The 14,248-nt window shown below is 42.2% G+C and overlaps 2 protein-coding genes across 2 annotated transcripts; both read left to right on the top strand.

The window, feature by feature from the left end:
• Positions 1 to 6,295: 6,295 nt before the first annotated feature.
• LOC133010493 (caspase-8-like) lies at positions 6,296 to 8,415 on the top strand. The gene is made up of 4 exons (XM_061078081.1): positions 6,296 to 6,382; positions 6,568 to 6,714; positions 7,666 to 7,771; positions 7,874 to 8,415. The coding sequence occupies exons 1-4, from the start codon at positions 6,296 to 6,298 to the stop codon at positions 8,413 to 8,415; spliced, it is 882 nt and encodes a 293-aa protein (XP_060934064.1).
• A 91-nt stretch (positions 8,416 to 8,506) lies between these two features.
• On the top strand, positions 8,507 to 13,969 carry LOC133010492 (nardilysin-like). Its single transcript, XM_061078079.1, has 11 exons — positions 8,507 to 8,542; positions 9,625 to 9,733; positions 10,703 to 10,833; positions 10,977 to 11,008; positions 11,280 to 11,418; positions 11,859 to 11,906; positions 12,292 to 12,344; positions 12,434 to 12,517; positions 12,603 to 12,810; positions 12,943 to 13,032; positions 13,222 to 13,969. Exons 1-11 carry the CDS (start codon positions 8,507 to 8,509, stop codon positions 13,546 to 13,548), a joined length of 1,257 nt encoding a protein of 418 aa, XP_060934062.1. The 3' UTR covers positions 13,549 to 13,969.
• The last annotated feature ends 279 nt before the right edge of the window (positions 13,970 to 14,248 follow it).

Genomic DNA, 14,248 nt, shown 5'->3' with positions numbered 1-14,248 from the left:
CCGGGAAAAGGGGTCAAGTTAGTAACATGTACTGATCAGATAAGAATTACTTTGATGTCATAGTATGGAAAGAGGAAGGAGAAGCAGGAAAGAGAAGCTCTGTGTGTCATGTGTCATATAGGACAAGTTACTTTCTGCCGCACTAATTAGCTCTAACTATAAGCTTTATAAAAAAGGAAGGTTTTGAGTCTACTTTTAAACGAACAGAACGTGTCTGCTTCCCTAACTGAAAGTGAGAGATTATTCCACAGCAGTGGGGCTTGATGGCTAAAAGCTCTGGCTCCTACTCTACTTTTAGAGACGACAAGTAAAACCTGAGTTCTGGGATCGGAGTGCTCTAGTAGGTTGATATGGAACTAACATCTCTTTAAGGTAAAGAGGTGCCATATCATTAAGGGCCTTGAAGGTGAGGAGGAGAATTTTAAATTCTATTCTTGATTTAACAGGAAGCCAGTGTAGCGATGCTAATACTGGAGAAATGTGCTCTCTTTTCTTAGTTCTCGTCAGGACACGTGCTGCGGCATTTTGGACCAGCTGCAGAGTCTTTAACGACTTGCTGCTGGAGCCTGATAATAGTGAATTACAATAGTCCAGTCTCGATGTAACAAAGGCGTGGACTAGTTTTTCTGCATCTTTTTGCGAAAGGACATGTCTGATTTTTGAGATATTACGCAAGTGGAAAAAGGCGGTCCTAGAAATTTGTTTTAAGTGACTATTAAAGGACAAATCAGGATCGAAGATCACTCCCAAGTTCCTGACTGTGTCATTGGAAGCAAGGGCAATGTCATCTAGCGCAGCTATATCATTAGATAATGTTTCTCTAAGGTTTTTAGGGCCGAGTATTATAACCTCTGTTTTATCTGAGTTTAATAAGAGAAAATTGCGGGTCATCCAGGTTTTTATGTCCTTGAGACATGCTCGAAGTTTAGTTAATTGATTACTTTGATCAGGTTTTATTGACAAATATAACTGGGTGTCATCCGCATAGCAGTGGAAATTTACAGAGTGTGTCCTGATAATGTTTCCTAGTGGAAGCATATATAATGAGAATAAAATTGGGCTGAGCACAGACCCCTGTGGGACACCATGGTTAACTTTGGTGGGCACCGATGACTCATCATTGATTTGAACGAATTGGGACAATCAGAAAAATAAGATTTAAACCAGTTTAGGGCGGTTCCTTTAATGTTAATTAACTGTTTTAGTCTCTCTAATAAAATTTGATGGTCAATTGTGTGGAATGCTGCACTGAGATCTAACAGAACGAGGACAGACACAAGTCCCTGATCTGAAGCTATTAGAAGGTCATTAGTGACTTTTGCCAGGGCTGTCTCTGTGCTGTGATTGGTTCTAAACCCAGACTGAAAGTCTTCATATATATTATTTTCCTGGAGAAACTCACACAGCTGATTGGCTACAACTTTTTCTAAGATTTTAGATAGGAAGGAGAGATTAGATATTGGCCAGTAATTGGCTAAAACCTCTGGGTCTAGGGTGGGTTTTTTGAGTAGGGGTTTGATTACAGCTATTTTAAAAGACTGTGGTACATAACCTGATGATAATGACAGATTGATTGTGTTAAGTAACGAATTATCTATTAGGGGCATAATTTCTTTAAGTAATTTAGTTGGAATCGGATCTAAAATACAGGTTGTTGGTTTAGAACCTGAGATTATTTTGGTAAACTGATCACGGGTGATCAGAGAGAAGCTGTCTAAATAATGGGAAGGATTCTCAGCCGTTTCTGAGATCTCTATTGTTGGGAGGGTATTAGTGCCAATTGAGGGCAGGAGATGGTTGATTTTATTTCTAATAGTAAGAATTTTATCATTAAAAAAGGTCATAAAGATGTTGCTATTTAGGGATGGAGGAATACTGGGTTCGGTGGAGGTGTGACTCTCTGTCAGCCTGGCTACAGTGCTGAAGAGAAACCTGGGGTTGTTTTTATTCTCTTCTATTAGTTTTGAGTAATAGGCAGCTCTTGCTTTGTGGAGAGCCTTTTTATATTCTGTAACACTACTCTTCCAGTCTAGGAGATTTTCAACACTGTTGCTGGAGCGCCACTTCCTTTCTATTTGTCTTGATATTTGTTTCAACTCATGTGTCTTGGAATTATACCACGGAGCTAATTGACTATGTTTTACACATTTCTTTTTTAGAGGCGCTATTGAGTCTAATGTTAATCGTAATGAGTCTGCAGAGCTTTCTACGAGGTGGTCAATCTCAGTAGAGCTCGGGTTTTTAAAGAATTTGTTGTTTATGACAACGGATAATACGGGTTTAAATGTAATCGCTATAGCACTATCAGGTAGACATCTAGAAAATTTGTTTTTTATTAGGGGCATATATTCAGATAATGAAAAATCGAAGGTTATTAAATTATGATCTGATAGTACTGGATTGCGCGGAAGTACTGTTAACTGTTCAATTTTTACACCGTATAATAACACAAGGTCAAGTGTGTGGTTACAACAATGAGTAGGTTGATGTACACACTGACTGAAACCAATTGAGTCTAGTATTGAAATAAATGCTACGCTCAGGCTATCTTTATTATTGTCAACATGAATATTAAAGTCACCAACAATAATCATTTTATCGGTCTTTAGGACTAGGTTTGATAAAAACTCAGGGAATTCTGTTAGAAATTCAGTATAAGCCCCAGGAGCACGATAAACTACAGCAAATATGATTGGCTGTTGGTGTTTCCTGGATTGACGTGGAAGACTAAGAACAAGAATGAGTTGAAGCTAAGTTTAGGTTTAGGATTAATTGATAGACTGGAATTAAAAATAGCAGCAACTCCACCTCCTCGCCCGAGTTCCCTGGGAACGTGTGAATTTATATGACTGGGGGGAGTAGATTCAAACTGACATATTCATCAGGATGCAGCCACGTCTCAGTAAGGGACAATAAATCTATATTGTAGTCTGAGACTAGTTCATTAACTAAAATAGCCTTTGAGGACAGTGATCTAATGTTTAAAAGACCACATTTGAAAGTCTTAGTTTCCTGTGTTGTTCCAGAGGTTGTGTTAATTTGTATAAGATTATTGTGAGTTCTCGCTCTGTTATTGTTTAATTTAAATAATTTAATCTGACGGTAGACAGAGACAGTCTCTATGCGGTTGGGTGACTGATCCAGAGGGAGAGTTTAGTGTTTAGGACTGCAGCTCTGCTTCCTGGTCCCAACTCTGGGTTGTCATGTGATAGACTTAGTAATATTCTTAGATAAGAGAGCTGCTCCATCCCAAGTGGGATGAACGCCGTCTCTCCTAACAAGACCAGGTTTCCTCCAAAAAGTTTGCCAATTATCTATAAAGCCCGGAACCGTTTACAGGACACCACCTGGACAGCCAGCGGTTAAAAGACAACATGCGACTAAACATGTCATCACCTGTAGTGTTAGGGAGAGGGCCAGAGAAAACTACTGTGTCCAACATCGTTTTAGCAAAAGCACACACAGACTCAACATTAACTTTAGTGACCTCCGACATACGAAGCCGGGAGTCGTTGCTGCCGACGTGAATTACGATTTTACTGTATTTACGTTTAGTTTTAGCCAGCAGCTTCAATTTGGATTGGATGTCGCCGGCTTTGGCCCCCGGAATACAATTGACTATGGCCGCTGGTGTCGCTAATCTCACGTTTCTGAGAACCGAGTCGCCAATAACCAGAGTTTGATTCTCAGCGGGTGCGTCGCTGAGTGGAGAAAATCTATTTGAGACGTGAGCTGGTGGGTCTTTAATCGTGGGCTTTCTATGGGTGGTACTATGCCCCCTCCGGACCGTCACCCAGCCACCCTGGGCTCCCGGCTGCCCGGGGCAAGTCGAGGGACTGCTAGCTGAAGCTAAGCTAGGTGGCTTCGCTGCGGCTAGCACGGCACGGCTAACTATAGCTAACGGGGGTTCTAAGCTGAGGAGCCGAGCTTCTAAGTCGCTAAGCCTCGCCTCCATGTCTACCAACATACTACATTTATTACATTTACCACTACTGTTAATGGAGGCGGAGGAGTAAGTAAACATGAGACACTCGGAGCAGGAGAGAGCGGTGGAGCGAGAGGGAGAGAGAGAACACATCGCTGCTAAAACTATGAGTGTGAGATTTAAACAGAACACAGAATCACAAAGCACCAGAGAGGAGGGGCTGGTATGTGAGGGTCCTTAACTATATACCGGTGATTTTAGCCGTAGTAGAACAGAAAGACAGTTGTGTTTAGCGGAGGAGCTAATTCAGATAGCGACTACACCACCCGTGGCAATAACAGGAAGTGACGAAATGACGCAGCACGCTTACCGTAAACACTGGAGAAGCTCTACACAAGAGCTCCCTACTGCTACGACTGCAGAGGACATTTTCAGCTACGTGGACTTGTATTTGAGTTCAGTGGGACTAAGCTGGGACATGTGCGTCGGTATCACAACTGATGGCACTGCCTGCACGACAGGAAAAAACTCGGGGGTTGTGAGGTGAATAGTTGAGAAAGCGCAGAGTGCAAGTTGGAACTATTGTTTTTTGCATGATATTAAATCAAAAACACAATAACTAAGAAAATAAAATCAAAAACTCAAAACATGTGACTGTTGCGTGCCTCCTCCCGACATTTCGACCCTCTTGGGTCTTCCTCAGGTCTTTTTAGGAACGTGAAAAAGCTAAATATTTCTATCTGAGCTGTGATGTCCTTCCACTACCACATTCAGAGCAAGAGTGAGTGAGGAGACTGAGGGCTCCTCTATTTATAGGCTGCCTCTCACAGACTCCTCCCCCTTGTCTATTCCACATGGGAATAAAAACAAACTTATTTATATATATATATATATATATTATCATTCACACCACCGTGTATCAATGAATATATTAAATTTATTGGATTTAAGTGATATATTTATTTATATTCTATTTGACCTGTGACTTTAAACGAATTTTGTATCGATAAACCGGATTGTTTTTAACTCACATATCAAATAACATGTTATTAATTTGAGTTGTCGACATCCATGTATTGTTTTTGAAATAAATCACGTTGTTATTACTACTTTGTGACATCTACGAATGGTCTGTGACTTGTGATTTTAAGCGAATTTCGTATTGATAAATTGTGATTGCTTTAATTTAAATATAAAATGACATGTTATTTATTTCCTTAGTGTTTATTTGAGTTGTCAACATCCATGCATTCTTTTTGTGATCCATCATGGTGTTATTACTACTACGTCTTTGTGATTTGTAAGTTTATTTCTTGTGTTTGAGTAAATCAATATATATATATGTGTGTATTTATTATTTTGATTAGTATAATTTGGAGAATATGTTGTGCAGAATATCTGGACTTAGATAAACACTGTTGTTCTCAAGTTAGAAGGTTTAGGCTTAGGCAAAGGTCCATAGTGGGCTTAGGCAATAGTAAAGACGTAGGTTTAGGCATGGGTCAAATATTGGTTAGGGTTAGGGCAAGAGTCTAAGGTTAGGTTTAGGAAGAGAGAGTGTGTGAGTTAGGTTAGGCAATAATGGAGTAGGTTTAGGCTTGGGTAGCAAATGGTTAGGATTAGGGCCCCAGTCCACAGCCAGGATTCTAAACCTACTGTACACTCTATGAATTGGGTCTCCTGGGTGCTGAATAGTATCTTCATTCTAATTAAATGTCCCTTGTTGTTTAGGAGTCATGAAATATTCACAAAACTGTTGAATTTATTTTAACATTCAGGCCAATTGTTTCTTTCGTGATTCGGAGAAAGATCCATCTTCTCTACATTTTCTTTTGTTCTATATCGGTCCAAGACAAATTGTATTGGAGGCCTGATACTCTAAGTGACTGTGGTCCATGTAATATGAAGTGTTTGACTAGAGGAGTATTTGTGTTTTTCTTGTGTCTCAAATTATACCTGTGTTGTACCATTCTTGTGGCTATGGCATTTTTTGTTTCTCCTACATGCTGTTTTTTCCGCATTTTTCACAGAATATTATGTACTGTATTGGACGTCTGTGGTGTGAAATGCTGTGAAATTATGAAATTGATCTTGGTGTGTGTGTTTCTGATGAATTTAAGTTTACAAAACACTTGTAATAACATATTGTTTTTCTTGTGATGCATTGGTGTGAGTGTTGCCTTAACTAGCAGGTCTTTTTTTTTGTGATCAAATTTTTATTGGGATTTGATCGAGGGTCCTAGGACCAGTGCCTGATTTGATGGTTGCTAACACAACGTGAGAAAACACACACTATAATTTACCTCTTAAATCAACACACACACACGCACAATAGAACGCTGCTCATACTGACGTCCTTACCCTCTCAGGATGGACTATTTCCCCAATGGTCACCTCAAGTGGAACAAAGGGTCGTTAGCTGGGAAGGCCCTCAACCAGAACCACAAACCTCTTGAGGTAAGACGAGTGGCAAATGAATAAAAAGAATTACAAGCGGGGTCCTGAAGTGACAAACGTGCGTTGTACTGACAGAAGAAAATTGTCTTTGTTATGTGCGATTGTTCTTCTCTTGAAATTCACTCAATATTCCACCCTCCACCTCTTTTTTCTCTCTTTTGTGTTCCTCTCTGTCCTCTCATCAGTTCTATATGAAGTCGCAGGCAAGGATGGTGCGTCAGTTGTTTGACGTCATCAAGAAAATGTTGCGGTACGACCCGGCAAAGAGGCTGACGCTGGCCGACACCCTGGAGGACCCCTTCTTCAAAGAAGAGTGGCAGAAGGCAGCGAAAGTGAAGAGAGAGGCACTACAGAGGCAACGGAGAGCAAGAAAGAGGTTGAAGGAAGCGAGAACAAGGGATAGAGAAAGAAAAAGGCAGATGAGTACGAGGGGGAGGGGGGGGGAGGGAGAAGGGCCTAAAACCACAGTGGCAGTTTATGTTTATTAAGTATTATGTTATTATGTCAACGTTTAATGGTGGTTAACCACCATGTGTTGTATGTCAGTCATGTAAGTCATGTTGGTTGTTGTTTTCAAGACATTTAATCAAATTAAAAGATTTTAAAAAGGAGTTTAAAGTTTAATCATTCATAGAGAGATTTACTAAAGATTAAATTTAATAAAGTAGGTTAGGGAAATAAATAAATACTGTTTTGTTTTCATTGACATGATTTCTATGCAAGCAGAAGTTTTCCTAAACAGGATTCTCCAGCGGTGAAACAGATACTGTTCGGAGAACTTATCCATGATGGGAGAGTCTAAAAGGATGTCCACTGATAATTGTACCCAATTTTGTAAGACAGCTTTAAGGAAGCTGGTGAGTATCGGGGTATCAACACAAGGCAACATCATGCCACATCCCGCCAGGGATGGGACAGTGGAGAGAGAAGGAAGTAAAAAAAACTTGTCTGGTTACCACAGTGTCTTTGGGCTAGACATTTACCCCCAAGCTATTTCAGTTGCAAAGTGCTTTGTAAACATCTAAGATAAAAAGTTTGTTCATGGTGCAAGTGCAGCCATTAACCTTTGTTTTGTCTGTTCCCTGCAGCCTGTGTGTAAAGATGAACGACAGTTTCCTTTACAACACACATGTGTCTCTCCTTTGAGCTGCTCGCCAGCGACACCCTAACCAACCTGCGGTACTCCATCAGTCAGATCCAAAATTATCAAAAATAAGAAGGGATACAAGAAAGCAAAGTCTAAGTCTTTTTATGTTTGTTTCCATTGTTTTCATTGTTTCAAGGAGGAGCGGTACCTGTTGGAGAGCCAGCCCGTTGGCCTCTGTGTCATCATGAACAATGAGCACTTCATGGATGGCAAAATGAGAAGAGGAACCGATAAAGATGCTGGTATGTTACATAACAGACGGCTGCTCTGTTTCACATCATTCTCTCGTTTGTTAGTGTTTGAAGGTTAACTCAGTTTTGTTTTTTTGTATCCCTGTCCTGCAGAATGTTTGGCAGAGGTGTTCACTTGGCTACGCTTCAGAGTGCTGATGTGCAAAGACCAAACCAAGGACCAGATGGAGCGAGCGCTGAGGCACTTTGCCTCTCTGAGCGACCCCTCCAGGCTGCAGGACTTCAATGTTACGGAGTGGATCTGCAGCGGGTTTACTGAACTGAAGACTCCTCTGAAGCATGGAGATGCCTTCATCTGCTGCATTTTGAGCCACGGCTTAAAGGGCGAAGTCTTCGGGACGGATTGGAAGTCCCTCACCATTAAACAAATAACTAAAACTTTCAAGTCGAGCGACCAGTCGGCCCTCACAGGCAAACCCAAAGTGTTCCTGATCCAGGCCTGCCAGGGACCGCACAGACACCGTGGAGTGTTGCTTGCAGACCTGGAGGCTGATGATTCATCCCTACAATGCATTCCTGAAGAGGCCGATGTTCTGGTTGCTTTCGCTACTGTTGAGGACCATGTATCATATAGATCAACAACCGAAGGGATCTGGTTCATCCAATCAGTGTGTCAGAAGCTAAAGGAGGGTTGACTGAAGGAGGAATCCAACTGTCGGAACTCTGCAGTATGTAAATGGACGAACTAGTTTACAGACTAATGAAAACAGGAAGCATTTGGCCATGATGGAGAGGATCCTAGGACCAGTGCCCAAGGAGTGTGTCAGAAGCTAAAGGAGGGTTGTTGCTGGTAAATACATAACTCTAAATGAAATATGTAGTTTGACCATAACCATTAATGTGAACCATGTGTACTGTGCACTATTTGATCGTAATCTGTGCCATGGTGGTTATAGTAACGTTTTTGTACATTGTATTTATTCAAGGAATGAAGATTTCATCACCATCCTCAAACGTGTGAATAAGGACGTAAGCCAGAAAGAAGGCACTGGACAATGTGGAGCAGCAAAGCAGATGCCTGAAGTCAGGTTCACCCTGAGGAAATCACTTCTGTTGTCACCGCTTGGAGCTTCATCTCTGATGTCTTAAATGTGCTCAATAATGTGTATCTTTCTGAATTATCTCTCAATCACATAAGTACCTGGTTTTTTTGCTTTAATAGAAAGTAGTTAAGGTTACATTTGTGTGTAAATTTAGTTTTAGAGCGCTTTACATTTGCCCCTTTGTCGTAGAGCAATGCATCGGATTAACATAGATTTACCTCCACGTGTGTCCAGTCTGCCAGATTTGAGTAGGCAGCCGTTTGAAAAGGGGATGGGCGCTAGCATGGATACGCCTGTCTACACTTTTGCATTTTTGTTTTTCTGCGCAAGTCCACACTTCTAATGCTCCTGTTCGGCCGGCACATGGTGCAGGTGGCAGCTGAGTGTACGATAACAAACCAACTGTAACAGCATCATAAACGTCTGCGGTATTTTCTCTTGTTGTTTCTTCACTTGTGCTGTATGTAAATAAAGCTTTGACTCAACATAAACCTTGTTCATGTTTTTCCCTGTATAGTATGTTTAACATATAAAATCAAGCATCACATGAATGAATGTATAATCTTCATTAACTGCAATGCTTTTGGTAAAAGCGATAGCAGGGGTATGTTTCAGCCCGTTACTGTCGATGGTGTCGAGGAACCCAAAGTAGTACTGTAGTAATAACAACATTCACACATTTTTGTACACACAATTTGTGATGAAATATTATATTTGATCGTACGTCTTGGGGGGGGGGGGGGGGGGATTCCCTGAACAAATTGTTCTATCCTGTGTTCTCATGTCCATTTATGTCCTCAGCTTGTTGATGACCTATGCAAGTGTCCAGCTAACTTTGTCCGACACGCGTGGGATGCATGGGGTTTTCAAAAGCACCAAGAGGGGCACGCTGTATGCCACGGCAAACAGGGTGAGAGAGCCAGATGTCTTATTCTGTGTCTAATCAGGTTCAGCACAAACAAAATGACTCGAGCTAGGTTTGTAAGAGCTTTACAAACATGGCAAAGGAAAAACAATGGCTAGAGAGAAAGTGAAGACAGTGCGGGGGGAAGAGATGCAATAAAAGACCCATAAAATACAAGTTAATGAGAGGGATTAGATTCACAATTGTCCTTAATGGTATTGGATACTATTCCGTAGCAACAGAAAGCTTGGTCGTCCTAAGTTTTGAGACGAGAAGGGGGGAACTCGTGTAACTCGCATCCCATAAACAGGCACTAACTGCCAGGAATTAGGCGAGTTCCCAGAGCTTTCAGTCTAGTGTCCCCCCAGGAAAGTCGACAAATACCAAAAGTTTTGAAGTCGTCATGGAAATTTGTTGTATTCATATTTTCATGTCATTTATTTACAAGTTTTAAATTCATATGCTTTATAAATAAACACACTTACATGTGTTCATGTAAGCTTATCTGGCAATACGGGAGTCGCTATATCCCATAGTGAGATACCTCATGAATGTTGAAAGAGAACTTAAGGTTAAGGAGTTAACCCCAGTTCTTTGAAATATGAGTGAGGTATCTCACCAGATCACCCTCCTTGCCTGGAGCGGGGAAGAGGTGTGCTTATTTTTTAGACTAAAGGCGATGACGTGACAGCCGGTCTTATATAGAGTAGGAGGTCCCTCCTCTATTGACAGACGTCACGTCTGCCTGCCAGTCAGGACTGGCGAGTGTAAAATTGCTTCTGGGGGACAGCGCGAGGGCGTGTCCCATAGTGAGATACCTCATGAATGTTGAAAGAAAACACACACACACCCACAAAAACACACACCCACTCCTCACTGTATCTGTGTAACGTGTCACAGAGTTGTGTTCATGTGCAGTTGAACCCACAGTAAAGACACTTAATCAGCATCTTTCAGAACTCTTTATGATTTCAGAAGTATCAGTCCTTCAGAAGTATCAGGCCGTGGTCAAAGGTCTGACCGTCGACGACCTCATGGCGTTTGTCAGCGGGCTGAAGGCGGAGCTCTACACTGAGGGGCTGGTGCAGGGAAACTTCACCAGCACGGTGAGACACACACAGAACAACACGTCACAAAACAAGTCGACACAAACTACTGGACATGTCACCAGGAATCCTGGTGGAAGGATGGTCCTTCTAGTTTACATCTAGTTCTGTTTTGATCTGTCGCTCGATGTTTCCTCCAACAGGAGTCCAGGGGGTTTCTGCAGTACTTCACCCAGTGAGTATCCTGCTTTACATATTAATGAACTTTACATGTATAATTTACATTTCATTCAAAAGTGAGATTTCTGTCATCTGACAAAGTATTTACACCTCTGAATTCTCTAAACGTCATTAAATTACATTGTTGATTGTGTTTAACATTTGGATGTAAAGTTGGATCCATTGAGTTTTAATTATTTATCAGAAGAAACAAACCTCATGATCAGGACAATAGATAAATTGAATTAAAAATCCCAGTCTGACTTGGTGTGTTTGTGTCCCTGCAGGAAGCTGCAGTACCAGCCTCTGTCTGCAGAGGTCCCCGTGCTGTTCCGGGTGGTGGAGCTGCCTCAGAAAAATCATCTCTGTAAAGTCAAATCTCTCAATAAGGGAGACGCAAACTCTGAGGTCACCGTCTACTACCAGGTGAGCGATGAGAAACGCTTTCCTCTTTACTTCTGTCCTGAGGAAACGTACGTAAGGATCAGTGAAGAAATGTCGTCTGCAGCTCAAAGCACCGAAAACAATCTACAGATTCAACAACGGTTTTTAGTTTGAGAGTCACAGATAAATTCCCAGTTGCACTGAAATTCAGCAAATATGATGCAAATTTTGGTAAAAGAAAGACGTTAATTTTTTATTTGAATTTTAAAGTTAAAAAATGATTAAACAGTAATAGACAATAAGACAAAGTATATAAAAGAAGCACTTAAGAGAGAAATGAGGAACTGGATCCTATTTAAATACATAGATACATATTTAGGTGAACTGAGGTTTGTTCTTCGGCTGAGGGTCACCAGGTCACGTGTCTCCTCTCGACCTGAACGTCCATGTTCTGTCTTAAAAGTTGAATCTGTCTGTTTCAGTCGGGGCTGAAGAACCTCAGAGAGCACGCCCTCATGGAGCTGATGGTGGTGAGTGTTTCACACAAACTCACCAACACAACGTTATGTCTCCGTCTCTGTCTTTATCGTCTCACATCTTCAGCTGATCTGTAGAGAACTTCACAATCCATAGTGTCCCTGTGTCTTTAATAAGGCGGGGTTTATATACACGTCACTGCTGATTGGACAACACCTCTGACACACCCACCGAACCAGAGGAAACGCTAGCAAAACGCTCTGAGATTGAACGACTCTCCTCACTCTCGCTGATCTGTTGTGCTGCTGCAGAAAAGTCTTATTATGTTGTTGTAACTGCACACAAGTCCAAACAGTGTCCTTGTGTCCTCGTGTCCTTGTGTCCTTGTGTCCTCGTGTCCTCGTGTCCTTGTGTCCTTGTGTCCTCGTGTCCTCTCAGATGCACATGGAGGAGCCCTGCTTCGACTTCCTCAGGACGAAGGAGACACTGGGGTGAGTGGTGTTTTATTGAAACTGAGTTAAAGTGAGTGATGATGTTTCTCGACCCGTCCCCAACGAGCCTCTGATCCCACGACCTCCAGGTACCAGGTGTACCCGACCTGCAGGAACACCTCAGGAGTGCTGGGCTTCTCCGTCACCGTGGAAACACAGGCCACCAAGTTTAGGTGAGGTGACTTTGTAACCGTGAAGCTCCAGAGAAGGTGACATCTCAGAGCCGAGCCGTTAAAGAACGTCTTCTTCTCCTCGCAGCACCGAGTTTGTCGAGGCGAAGATCCAAGAGTTCCTGGTCAGTTTCGGGGAACGCCTGGCGAGTCTGAGCGAGGAGGCCTTCAGGACCCAGGTGACGGCTCTCATCAAGCTGAAGGAGTGCGAGGACGCTCACCTGGGGGAGGAAGTGGACCGCAACTGGTGTGAGGTGGTCACCCAGCAGTACGTCTTCGACCGGCTCAACAAGGAGGTGAGACACAAAGACATTCACACACACACGAGGACATTCCTCCCTTGTTTTCCTGTTTTAAAGGTTATAAATAAAGCTCCTGAATGCATTCAGTTTGTCTGTGGTTGTAACCTGCTGTGGTCTCTGTTGCAGATCCAGGTTCTGAAGCACTTCACTCAGGAGGAGCTGGTCTCCTGGTTCCTGGAGCACAGAAACACCAGCAGCAGGAAGCTCAGTGTACATGTGAGTTTGATCTGATGCTAAATTTAACCTGGGATCTCTTCTGTGTTTGCTTCTAAATTATTAATTCATGGAACAAACACATGATTAGAAAACGAGTCTCAGTTTGTTTCTGGATCTGTGGTATGATGATAAAAGCTCCACAAGATGTGAGGTGGTTCTTTAACTCGTGTGTTTTCTGTCTGTGGTCAGGTGGTGGGCTTCGGGGTCGAGGAGAACGACCCCACGGATCAGAGCGTCGCCTGCGGCTCAGACGGCTCTGACAACCCCCCCACCTCGTCCTACGGCGAGGTCAGCGAGCTGACCTTCCTGTCGGCCTCCTCGCCATCACTCCAGGACGCCACGCTCATCAGCGACATCAGAGCGTTCACTCCCCCCCCCCCCCTGCACCCCTACCACAAAATCCTCAGCTTGGCCACTCCCACTGCAGAGCGCCAACAAACTCCACTAAAGACTGACACAGTAACCATGGCGATGACTAGCACTCGTAATCACACTGGTCAAAGAGGTCGAGTTTAGGACACAAACCGAGAAACGTTTCAGAAATGTAAGTTATTTTCTTTATGTGATAACGCTGTGTTCATGTCCTGAAGGAAAATGTAGATCTGAGCTTCTTATTGATAAATCATCATCGGCTGTAAATAAAAATGGACGACGCTTCTCCACCCACTTCAGAAAAGAAGCGAAAATATCTCAGATGCAAACGCTGCCATCTTGTGGTGGTGAGGTCATTTACAGTCAGAGTGTAATCCGACCTAATCATCAAACAACAAATTGAATCTGTTAACATGGAGGTTTATTACCTTTACTGCAGCCAGCCACCAGGGGGCGAAAGAGATGCTTCATCATGTCGTCCATCTTTAGTTACAGTCTGTGGTTCAGACCTCAGTGTAAAAATGATTGAACTTTGACCTTAAACCCAAATTAAACCAAGTCTGTGACAAACACTTATTTTAATTATTATTATTATTAAAAATATAATTTATATAATTTATGAAATGAGATTTTCCCAGGTGCAGTGAACGCAGCATGATGATCCCACTGTAATATTCTGTTATTTCGATGTGTAGATCTGAACAGAAACTGATGAACAGCACGAATCTGTTGTTGAGCCGGACAACGAGTTTGACAATAAAATAATCCATCATCTTAATAACATTTTCAGTTCAATGGCATTTAAAAATAGCTTCTGATTGTTAATATTTTATATGATTACAAA

Source organism: Limanda limanda, chromosome 9, assembly GCF_963576545.1.
Source record: "Limanda limanda chromosome 9, fLimLim1.1, whole genome shotgun sequence".
Taxonomy (NCBI): domain Eukaryota; kingdom Metazoa; phylum Chordata; class Actinopteri; order Pleuronectiformes; family Pleuronectidae; genus Limanda; species Limanda limanda.
This window is presented reverse-complemented; position numbering and strand designations above follow the sequence as displayed.

What these genes read in the sequence shown, in the direction of transcription:
- LOC133010492 (XM_061078079.1), top strand. Translation starts at nt 8,507, where the DNA reads ATGGAGAGGATCCTAGGACCAGTGCCCAAGGAGTGT. An exon ending in AGGGAAACTTCACCAGCACG is followed by an intron (nt 10,834 to 10,976) that starts GTGAGACACACA and finishes TTCCTCCAACAG; the next exon opens with GAGTCCAGGGGGTTTCTGCA. An exon ending in AGGACGAAGGAGACACTGGG is followed by an intron (nt 12,345 to 12,433) that starts GTGAGTGGTGTT and finishes CACGACCTCCAG; the next exon opens with GTACCAGGTGTACCCGACCT.
- LOC133010493 (XM_061078081.1), top strand. Translation starts at nt 6,296, where the DNA reads ATGGACTATTTCCCCAATGGTCACCTCAAGTGGAACAAAGGGTCGTTA. An exon ending in AGTGGCAGAAGGCAGCGAAA is followed by an intron (nt 6,715 to 7,665) that starts GTGAAGAGAGAG and finishes CATTGTTTCAAG; the next exon opens with GAGGAGCGGTACCTGTTGGA. An exon ending in AGGAACCGATAAAGATGCTG is followed by an intron (nt 7,772 to 7,873) that starts GTATGTTACATA and finishes CCTGTCCTGCAG; the next exon opens with AATGTTTGGCAGAGGTGTTC.